General features: G+C 38.9%; 1 protein-coding gene and 1 long non-coding RNA gene across 2 annotated transcripts in view; both read right to left on the reverse strand.

Moving 5' to 3' along the window:
* Positions 1-8,669, reverse strand: part of LOC112945067 (proto-oncogene tyrosine-protein kinase receptor Ret-like) — a gene marked incomplete at its 3' end in the record, with an annotated part of 87,133 nt that extends 78,464 nt beyond the window's left edge. Inside the window, exon 1 of the mRNA XM_026036588.1 lies at positions 8,622-8,669. Coding sequence (XP_025892373.1) covers positions 8,622-8,652 — 31 coding nt within the window. The remainder of the gene's footprint in view (positions 1-8,621) is intronic.
* Positions 8,670-10,076: 1,407 nt separating this feature from the next.
* Positions 10,077-12,093, reverse strand: part of LOC112945078 — an 83,921-nt gene continuing 81,904 nt past the window's right edge. Inside the window, exon 5 of the long non-coding RNA XR_003248943.1 lies at positions 10,077-10,137. This is a non-coding gene — a long non-coding RNA (uncharacterized LOC112945078). The remainder of the gene's footprint in view (positions 10,138-12,093) is intronic.

Genomic DNA, 12,093 nt, shown 5'->3' on the forward strand with positions numbered 1-12,093 from the left:
TCAAATCACACATGTTTCAATTAGATTGCCTTGAAACTAACACAAGTCATTGGGTTTGAAAGCACTTACCAGAGATATTTTTTCAAGGAGAATGAACCCTTACTTAGCATACACAGTAGGGCAGCCAGAACAATTCCCTTTGGGAGAATACCCAGGAAATGTGCCCATGACAGGCAATATCTAGTGCAGAAATCACAGAAAATAAACAGGGAAGAAGGAAGGGATCAGCATCCTTACCAAGCTTTAAGTGTTCTTATTGATTGCATAATCAGAAGGTGCATTGCTCAACAAGAACAACAGCTAATCTATATAGCAGCAACTGGGAATCAACTCTGATTTTTAAATGTGGTCATTTCACAACATCAGAATTACAGAAACACATTTTTTTTCAACAATTTTACTTGCTCAAATCAAGAATCTACACTGCCATAGAAAGGAAAGGTAATTTGGTTGTAGCACACATATGAATATTTAGCAGTAGGTACTTTGTAAAATGTATTTAGAAGGTGGATTATTTACAAAAACAGATATTCTGTGCAAATTAATCTTGGATCATGACTCAGCCTTACTGAATAGTCTATGCATTCTTTCCTCTTATCTCTACTTTTTAATTATGAAATTAAGGAGTTGCCAAAGTCTGAGAGCCTATATCTCAATGAGATTCTCAATTTTTAATTGCTCATTTCACTTTTGAGATTAAGCAGTAATTCATACATTTTCTTTACTCACCATCCAAGAGTAATGCAGAGTAATGATTTTTTTCATGATTACCTAAGCATATTAAACTATTGGTGTTTATTTCAATTCTATTTTTTGAATACAGTCTAGGATTCTAGAGCCATGACCATAATTCCAGCACAGTAGGGGGGGTGGGGGAGAAAGGTTTCTGTATTGGCATTTAGCCCTTCAACTCAATCTTATTTAATATTGTAAAATAAGAACAGCGAACAACACTACAGAACACTTAAGCTTTTTAGATGAATCACATAAATATTTAACAGTGGGCTTTTACTTTACAGTTGTTACTGGTGAAAAGCTTTTATTTCTCTGTTCTCACTTCACAGAAATAAACTATGCTTTTAGTAAATACTTATGGGAAAATAAAACAACAAAATATAAATCAGAATGAGCAAAGAGATATTTCAAGACCAGAAAAAGTAGCAAGCTGAACAAAAAGGAAGCACACAAGTATTTCCAGAAGCTCTAGTCTCATAAAGCATAGCCTGTTGCTTGGGAGCACGCGAAAGATGCTCAGACCACGGCAGAATGAGCCACCTCTCTCAGACACACATGGATATATCCAAATATTTTGATTTGTACTACTTCCTTTCTCTGACTTGGCCGCTTATCTCTTTGATATTAAGCTTTTCAGTATAGGAATCATCACTCCAAAATCTAGGATTATAGCTGTTAGATAGTTCTAGGATAGTATAAATTAGCTATTAGGATAGTATAAATTTAAAAACATAGTATTACCAGTAGTAGCCACTGTAACAGCAGCCATACTGAAGCTACCACCCTTACAAGGTAACTACCATTACGAGTCTCCTATTTTTGCAACCAACATGACACCAGAACTCAAGGCAAGGGTGGTTTTATATTGCTTACTAATTTTATTCTTTTAGCAGCTGTAGACTTCAACCATTGTTCCATACAAAAACAAAAAGTTGTCTATGCTATTTCATGATGGTATTCAAGAAGTCTTGAGATGGGCAACACCAAGTACTGATCTGACCACAGCTTGCAACTGCAGTTCTACACAAAACTATTTGGAATCAAGTGACCCTAGGAATTAACCGCTGTTACAGAGTTGTTGGGGTTTTGGGTTTTTTTTTTTTTTTTTTTTGGTGGAGAGAATATAAGGGTGCTTTAACATCAACATTATAACACAAGATTAAAGCTGCCAATTCTACACTATGGCAGCACTGTTAGCTAGCAGCTTTAGGCCTCATCAGCTATTTCAAACGCTGTCTTGGCTGCAGCTTGAAAGAACAAGGGAGGACACAGTCAGGCAGAGGATACTTAAAATAAATCTTGGCTGGTGCGGTGGCTGAGGAAAGAGTTACACCACTTTATCACATACCCTTTGTACAATGTTAAATCTAAATTAATTAAATAAATCAGTTGATGAAATCACCCTATAAATGTGACAGCACATCATAATTCACTGCAGCTGCAAGAGCGGGGAGCAGATGGAAGACGCTGGATTTTTCTCCGAGCTACAAGTGCCACTTTGCTGGTCCCATTCTATTTCTTTTAAGATGACTACAAGTGCATGTGTACCGAGGGCCCGATTCTGCAGCTGCTCCTTGCACAGTACTTCCCTGTCAGGAAGCTTTCCATGAGAGCGAAGCAGCTGCAGAGCTGCACCTTTCCCGTTTCATTCATTCACAAAAGGAAAATCCTGGCCTGCGCTACGCTGGTGCAACCGAGGACACAAGTTGGCTCTAAGTTTAATTGTAGTCCATTAAGAAGTGCAGTGGTCCTTCCTGTTGTCTTCTCATTATAAGCTGTACATTAAGCAGAGTACTTTTAACAAGGGTAATTGTATCCTCTGAAGCACAAGGGGCGCTACCAAGAAGCTTTAGGACGTGGAAGGCAGAGGCTGCGGGTGGGCCAGGGGAGGCCGTGGCCTCAGCCAGGGAGCCTGTGCCAGGGAAGCGGCTGTGCCAGGGAAGCGGCTGCGCGTGGCCCCGTCAGCTCCCCGAGAACTGCCAGGGCTGCTCCTGCCCAGCCTTCATGCTGCAAGCAACAACACGGTGCTCTCGTACAGCACTAGAGCTATAGGCAGCTCTACAAACAGAGACAAAACCAGCCTAACTTACTGCAAGCGTTGATTTACACTGGTGCAGAGCGCAAGGTGTAAGGAAGACCTGGAAAAAAGAACTGGGCATTTGTTTTCCCACTGAGAGCTCTCACCATGCAACCACAACGCACCTCGCAAGCTCTCCATCTGCACTTGCACTCTTCACAGAAACATCTAGCTCCTAGAGAAGCAAGGAGAGGCAACGCACCTATCTTAATGTAACGTTAGTCACGAGCAGAGCTGGTATGAAAATTTATGAGTTCCCAGAAGGCAGGCTAACAGAACAGGGTCAATGCAGAGCTGCAGAGGTTGCATGATGTTACTCTGTCCTCACATTTCATCACCCTACTTTACAGCTCATTCTGAGAGCCTTTGGAACATCATTATACCTGCTGCTCATTAGCTTCTCACTGTTTCCTACCTTATTTCTTCTTTTGTTAGGCATTTTGGAAAGCTTAGACTTAAGAAAAGACCCTTAAGCATTAAGATCGAGAGTGGGTTTTTACTGACACTGACATTACAGAGCAGAGGTCCAGCACACTGCTTTTAGAGTACGTTTCACATCTCAGGCAATTACAAGATAGCTGCAGCTCATTTATATTGGAAGTTGAACGGTTCTTTTGTTTCTCTTTAATCCTGGTAGTCAACAGCCTATTTATCAAGATCAAATTCGAACCGTTAATAAAGCATCCAAGAGAAAGTGAAACTTCTTAACAAAACCATCTGTTATCTGGAATGTTAATAACTGGTTCTATAAAAATATTCCAAATGTTGAATTACTAGTGCTCAGAAAAAACAAGTATTTTCCTTTTTAGTCTTTTTCTCCTCCCCTCTTTTTTTGGGGTGCCAAATGCTATTTTTCATTTTTATCAATATACACAAAATAAGAATGGCTTGTGATTAAAAGGCTTGATTCTAACTTGTTGAAATACTGAACTTTCATGTTCTGTGAGAGGTTGCAATAGTTTTGAAATCAAACCTGAGGGTGGGATACATTTGCCAGGGAAAAGGATACATGTCCTGTAATTAGGGAATGAACAAAACCAACTGTTTCTACAGTTCCCTGTTTCAGCCAGTAACCTGCAAGTAAGAAAGCAACACAGGAGTGAACTAAAAAAAACCCTAAGATTTTAAAATAAGCATTTTTCTTTTTTTCTTTTTGAAGAAAGTTTTCCCATTTATATGTTTAAAGTGTGCTATTTTTCTGTCAAAAGGAATTTTTATGAAAATGTCATTATTCTTAGAGGAAACATAACGTCTCTTAGATTGCAGTCTCTTAGATTGCAGGTCTAAATTTTGCCATAAATTATTTATATAGAGAGAATTCTGATCATGGTTTTGCACACTTAAACTTTAGATCACTATATAGCTGATACTGGCCTAGACTTGAATGCTATACTTGATGCAGTATAGACTGCACTTACAGTATAGAATAACTCAGCCAATACCAATATTGTTATTGAAAGAACTGCAGTGTTCTGGCACAGAGCTTTAAATTTAAAGCTTGCAAGTAGACCAGAAGAATCTTTCTCACTTCAGCAAACACTATGCACATACTCAAAACAAAGCAAAGTTATTAACTGACCTAGGCTTTAGCCTTTATGCATGATCACATAAATGGCAGATCACATAAAAAAAGTCATCTTCAGGAAAAACAACAGGAAAAAAGAGCTTGCTCTCAAAGTAGAGTGCAAATCTGCCAAATATAAGCAGGATTTCAAAATTCGCTCTACAAAAGCACCAGGGAAAGAGCAAGGATTTTCCGTTATGTTAATCCCTAATTCATGCAGTTATTGGTAATAACTGCCATACAACATAGAAACAAGTTTTGCTCAGGAAAAGAAAGACTTTCCCCCTGTAGGTTTGTCACAGATAAATAAATAAATACGAAGAAGAATTAGTGGCCAGATGTGACTGTGGGATCCTGGGAGCAGTTGCTCATTTCAACTTTCTGTCCTCTAGTCTACACTGTGATATAATAATAAGCTCTCTGATGACAGGAGATTTTAGAAGTGGATAAACTCAATTGAGAACTGAGGAGGATAAATTCCCTTTATCACATTTCATGGGCAATTAATAACAGCACCATCTTATCACACAGATCCAGGCCCTGCACTTGCCATTGACTATGTGCAGAGGACCTGACACCAAAAAAAAAATAAAAAAACCCTGAAGTGCACTGATAAATTCTGTGTATGGCCCTTGTTCCAGAGTTATCCTTCTGTTTTGCTGCAGAAAACGCATTATAGCAGGCTTCCTTCATAATCCATAATATTGATTTTAGGCTTTTTAAACACCTAATCCAACTATTCCAAATTAATCAGCCAAAAAACAACGCAGCTGGTCTGGGAACTGTCTTAGTATGATGAATAACTATAAACTTCCCTGCCAGCCTATTCCAGCACAAACTCTCAGCTTTACACAATACAGGTTGACCTTGTTCTCACTTATCATTGCTAGAGATGATAACTATCTTATTAACATTACATGTGTCTACCCATCATTATGACAGAAAAACAACACGATCATATTTACAGCAAGAGTCACAGCTGCGGGTGTCCCTTACAAAATGAAATTAGCTTTGATTTTGTGTCATGACAATGTTCATTAATGGCATGTACTCTGAAAGGGCGAGATCAGACAGTATGTGATGGCAGGTCCATGATTCACTGCCACAACAGAAAACAAGTATCTTGGTGAGGGGCTCCATGTTTTTTTTCCCTATCCGACTTCTCGAGCATATTAGGTGCTCTTATAGGACACTACTGAATCTGGCTTGCTCTGCCCTCCCTGGTGGAAGCCCACGTGGCCCAAGGATGGGCCATTAAGGGCACATATGAAATCACCAGTGGAGTCGCAACAAGCTCGGCTGATCACCTCAACGATGGAGGCGCCACTCGGCTGGATGCAGTGACAAAACTTAAGACAGGCAAAAAGATGCATATTCTCCTGGGCCTCCCCACTTTCTGAACTCACCCTAGAGAAAATTCTATCAGAAATAAGTTGAATCTGAGCAAGCCCCCAGCTGTATTTGCAACGAAAGTTTAAAATGCCTTACTTTGGAACCATTTCTGAGAAGCATACATCTGAAAATATAAAAACACTTAAATCACAGATCTTTGATGCAAGGACCTGTTTTATCCCACACCTGCAAAGCCTGATATATTCCTGGGAAACAGAAAATAATTAAAATTACTAGGATTTCTTTGCTATGAAAAGAAAAAGAACATTTTGAAATCCAGGCAAACTTGCTTTGCTAGATTACACTGTATTAATCAGAAATAGTTTATCAGAAGGCTAAATAGTTATGCAAGCCAGCAATACCAGAAACACTAAATAAACCTTCTTTATAGACACACTGAAGATTACAGACTAGACATGTAATTCTCATCACTGCTATTAAACATCTATTAAAGCTCTTTTATTTTCCTTTACAGGCTCACCTCTGAAGAGCAGAAACTGAAATCTATGTATATATCTGTACGTGCAGAAACACAGATTACTCAAAATCATATGAACAAGAAAACATATGGATAAAATTTGTTATTTCTATTTTATATAGTTAAATAAATAAATAAACAAACACTGAACTTTGTATGCTGAAGGCTTTGGTAGAAGACTGCCGCACAGTCAAAAAGACATTTTCTCAAACTGCAAACGGGGTGCAAACAAAATGCTGACTGTCCGACGAGCCATCACTCCCTCCTCCTCAGTTGGAGGGCGACAGGCTGTAGCGTTGCAGCTCCTGGACGGGGAATGCTGCCTTCACACTTCCCGGGACAAAACGGTTCGCGCTGAAGGCGACAGCTGCTGCTCAGTAGCAGTAGAGGGACAAAGCAGTGATGCTGCCCCAGCCTCGCTCTGCTATTTGTGTGCATATATTCTTCTGGTGCATCAGATAACAACAACAACAAAATATCCATTCCAAGGGTGAGAAACTACTTTGAGAAGCCGTGTTGCAGATTCCAACCAAGTTTTCAGAGGTGTCAGGAAATCTGCTAGAAAACTTAGCACTGGTGCAATAATAACCCTTCAGAAAAGAAGGAAGAATCACAGGAAAGGAATATGAGACCTTTAAGAGTCTCTGGGGCAATTTCACTTGTGTGTTAGTCAGAAATAATTCCACTGAGCCAACTGACATTGCCATGGATTAAACATCGAGGAGGCAGCACACTTCTTAATTTTAAATCCAAAGTCATAGCCCATATTCTGAGGAACCTCCTCTCTGATACCACTGTAAAAACTGATTTAGCTAAACAATTATCTGGCAATCACTGACAGATCTCTTTAAACAAACTATAAAATTGCAGCAGAGAAATTCTGAGTGGTGGCACTAGATGAAAACATGACAGCTCTAAGACACAACCAGCGACACAGGTTCTTTAAAGCTGCCTTCAGACTCCGGCCAGCTCTTTATAAACACTCGCCATGTGCGAACGGTGCCTTTTTTCCTGCTGAGGTGCCTGCTGTGTTTGCCGGCTTGCAAGGACACAGCGCGATTGATTTGGGTTTCTCGCCTAATGGCTGTGACACAAGTGGCACCTGCGCAGCGCAGAGCAGAGCTCCCCCGGCGCTGACTCTGGGCCAAGGCACTTGACACTCTAAATGCATCTCAGCAACCTACCGCTTTGTGGAACTGATTATCAGATGATTACTATGGAAATATAGCACCCTAGCGGAATATTAGCATAATAAAATAAGTCAGATATTTCTAAATATAGGAAATGCTTGTAAAAATTGCATTTCCAGTCAAGAAGCTGCATAGCAAGAAAAAAGCAAACAAACAAACAAGACCAAAACAAAGCCAAAGGAAGGCTAATTTTCTCTCTGCACTTGTTTACTTCTCTATCATTTGAATCTTCTGGAAAACTACATTAGTGTTTTTGTAGGATTCTTTTTTAAAGATCACATGAATATTGCTTGCTTGTTTTTCCCCACAGGCTTTTAAGCTTCTATTTCTGCTTTACAGACTAGTAGCTGAATATCAAACATCACTGTTGATTAAGTTTATAAAAATGGAGTTCCTCCTCTTTTAATCAATACTTTCATTGAATTGCAATCCTATAAGTCTTCTTGGCAATTTACTTTATTCTCCTTATCGTATGAACTAATACTTCCCCAACTAGTAGTCAGGAATGTAACCTATTCATACATTAAAGTGATCTATTATCCAAATCCCAAGTGTGCTGTTTTCTGTAATAGGTGTTTAAGTACCATACTTCATATGCACACACAAATGCACATGGATGGATAAATCACTGAAATCTCTTTGAGGTTTGTCCCATTGAAACTACTCATTTCTTAATCCCTCCCAAAATATTGACCTTTAATTAACCTAAGACTTAAATGAACATATAAATCTCTATTTAAATTTCTTCCTTTCAGACTCAGGATGCTCTTAAAATAATCTCAACATCCCCAAAACTGTAAGAAAAACTGCAGAAGCAAAGAGATGAACAGATACTCATGTCTTGTAAAGCCTTTTAAAAATAATTTTTATAGGCTTAGCCTCTATGTTTCTTCTAGCATTTTTCTATTTAGAACCTAAAACAAAACTTCATAAAACTCCATCCACTGAGCTGGGGTTATATTCAGCTGTGACAGTGGATGGCTACACTAAAAATATACCTCACGTGAGGCATTGAAACTTTGCTACATGCTCTCCCTGCCCCTGCACCACGTAAACCAGCCCCTGTCCATATTATGCATCACCACGTGTCCATGCAACCTCTGGCTGTGTCCACCTATTTGATAAATAGCTGGGCTGAGCAGCATGTCTGTGCACAGACCTTGTCCACGATGACCAGAGACATACCTAGTCCTGAATGTTGTGACAAGTGCATCATGACGCTACTGGTTCCAGCATCTGCTTGTCTGAACTGGCTGTTAAGATGGAAACCTGATGAGTAACCCAGAAACTGTTTTTTTTTTTTTTTTTTTTTTGACATGTGAAGCCTATTTTTCAAAGGTGCTTGCGCATCACTGCCTTTATTGCCGTATCTACCCAATTCCATAGTCACATCAGTCAGGAAAATTATATTAGCCCTTCTTCTGAGCATGCTTTAAGATCCATATATAGAGAGAGATGTAAAGGGCTTATCTTGCACAGCTATGATACAAACAGCTACTAATATAAAAATCAGCAAGTGAACACAGGCTTTGATGTTGGCTCCATTTGATTAAGTCACCTGTGCTAAGGAAATCCCTGATAAAGAGCAAAGAGCCAAAGGGACTGAGCAGAGGCAAAAAGCGCCTCCAGCCGCAGGAAAACACTTTGTCAACTTGCAGGTGTCGAGTTGCTCGAGTGAGCAACCCGGGTGACCGGCCAGAGAGCACCGTGCAGTGCTACAAACACCGCAAACCTCGTAGCCCTCGTCTGTCACGGGGGTCATCTCATCTCAGCCACAGCATCAAAGAATCAAGAAATGGGCTAGCAGGAATCTGCTGCTGAGCGGATGCAGAACTACCCGAGCCACGGTTAAAAGCCTAAGGCTGAAGTTGGAACCTGTGAGCTCGTCCTGTCCTTACAAAGGCTCCTTATATTTTGGGAAGGTTTTGGGAGTTTTTGCTCAATGCTGGTGTGTATACCATAACTCATTACTGATCATTAAAATACACAAAACAGTTTAAAGAGTATATTGAAAACACGCAAAACAGCCTTTCTGTGATTTAAGGAACATCATGATCAATTTTTATGGAGAATATATTTAGCTCACTAGAGTTGGGAGTGCTAAGATTAGTTTAACCCCTCAAAAACTATGATTTTCCAAATCACAAAATGCGACCACAGGAGAAAATGCCACATTTCAGCTCTACAGACAAAGAAAAGGCTCTAAAGCACTCATGTTTTAAGAAATAAAACTTAGGATCCTAGAGGAAATTTAGGCACTAGAAATCCAAAGTTATTGTTACAAAAAAATGCTTTATACAACATACAGAAGTGTTTTTGAGAACTTTATGAAGCCTTTAAAAGAGTCGGGAAAAAAAAGAGAAAACGGAAAACCAGAAAGAGGTTCTTTCAAATATATTACAAAAACTATTCAGAAGCATAACTGTGCATTTATCGTTTTGTTCAGCTTTAAAGTTCGCAAAGCTCATTCTGACTTCAGACAAAATTCCACAAATAATTATGTCTCAGATAAGATGTCGGTAAAGACTCATGATTCTCCTTCCAGCTCCTCCATTAACTTTTGAGTTATCACGAGTCTATTATTGAGATGGGATTTGTAAAGCAGCCTAAAGGAATTCCACAGGGAAATTCCAGTGCAATTCTCTGACAGAAGGGCATCTCATGTCTCAACCATAATAATCCAGGGCATCAGTTTCACCATCTGTGGAAAAATTCAGTTCTTTAACTCACAGGACTCCTGGGACAGAAATATTATTCAAAAAGTACTTCAATCAGTTCTCTTAGGAAGAATACCAGATAGTTAACACTGAATGATGTATTTTGTTTAATACTTATATGAATAAAATTATCAACTCCAATGTATAATTTCATCATACAGGATAATCCATGTAGCTGTAAAATGATAATCTCACCAGTGTATTTCACAGGCATCCAAAGGAATTAAGCCAGTTAGGGTAGGAAGCTCTCCTGTGCTAAGGAAAACACAAATGCTCTAATGCTCTTCTTGGACCTTTGTGATCCTGGCCTTGGAAAAGAGACAGCACACGTATATGCAGTGAACAAGAGACATGAGACAACTACTGTTTGTGCAAATTCCAAGGAAAGAAGGGAATAAGGACACTTTGGAAAGAGAGTTAACCATGGTCTTGAGTCATTTAGTTACTCTACCTCTTTCTACAGGAAAATAGGAACTACATTATCCTTCACACTCCACATACAAACACCAACTGTACACCTGGACAGTACAGATGTGAGCAAAACATTCTCATAAAATTATTTGCACTTGAATTCTTATTACAATAATGGTAGCATTGACTTTATGCTTTTAAATCTCCTGACATTATTTTACGAGGGCACCATTCTGACTGTTCCTGAAAATTCCAGCTGACATTAGATTACAAACTGGAAGAAATATTGGGGTCAATAGAGATAAAACAGCTTGCCAAAGCGACAGACACAGGAAGTGCACATCTAGAAAGACAATGTTCACATGCACAGCCAGCAGGCTGGAGCCAAGGGAGGTCAGTTACTGTGAGATTTCCCATTTCTAAGAGGAATGTTTGGATGCCCGATTGTGACATACGAGTAAATAAACTATGAATTATAATTATTTTTAAAAGAAAGAAAAGGCCTCGTAGTCACATTCAGTTAAACTATAACAGAATTATTTGGAAGCATATGGTACAGTTTGTGCCCTACTGCCCTCACAGTTCAAAATAACCTCCACACATGAGCAATGCAATTATGCTTTTCCCCCACAATCATCTTTTGTTCATCCATCTCCAAAGAAAGGCATATACAAAACAAATACAAACATGTATACAAACACATAATGCATGAAAACATACCCTCACAGGTACTCCTGCTTAGGAAACCACAGTGAGATAAGCCTTCCCTTGCTTTAGTAAATTAGGACAAACGTCCAGATCTTGAATATTGCTGACTTATGGGGACATTCGAACTCAAACCTCACTGCTGTCTCTAGAAAGTATGTCACTGTGCACTGAGAACTGACACCTCACTGACTGTTTCCAAGCTATATTTCACATAAATAGAAGTGAAATATTTCCACACAGTAATGATCCATTGCCAACTCTGATGTATAACCACTTCCAGATTAGTTGAAATACACTTGCTTTTTATTTATTTGTAACGAATTCTCTTATTAATAAAGACAGAATGAAAAGAATGCATAGAGATATGCATACATATTTAGTGTAAACTAAGCTAGGTTGTTTCAATTTAAAACTGTATTTGATGTAGACTAATTAGAAATATTGATTAAATTGAAATGAGCTCACTGGAAGGATGATGATAATAGTTTAATAATAACAATTGATTTTGCTTTGATAAATGAACCAAGCTGTGTGCTGAGGGTACTTAGATTGTGACCTATTTATGGCCCGCACTCTCTCTTTTTTGTTTGTTTGGTTATTCAGAGATTTGTCTAGTATATTATTAGAAAGATAAGTATCACTGAAAACACATAATTCACAGCAGGATCTGACATATGGTGGACCATTTAGAAATGCAGGGTTCCCCCTGCCACCCCAGGCCAGACTTTACCAAATTGCATGTAGTGTGTGAGCAGCAGTAAGAGTAATTAAAAATAATGAGGCCTGCTAGGTCTGCTAATTCTATTATCTTTATAGCATCA

The sequence above is a fragment of the Nothoprocta perdicaria genome, unplaced genomic scaffold, assembly GCF_003342845.1.
Source record: "Nothoprocta perdicaria isolate Ctin4 unplaced genomic scaffold, notPer1 scaffold_180, whole genome shotgun sequence".
Classification (NCBI taxonomy): domain Eukaryota; kingdom Metazoa; phylum Chordata; class Aves; order Tinamiformes; family Tinamidae; genus Nothoprocta; species Nothoprocta perdicaria.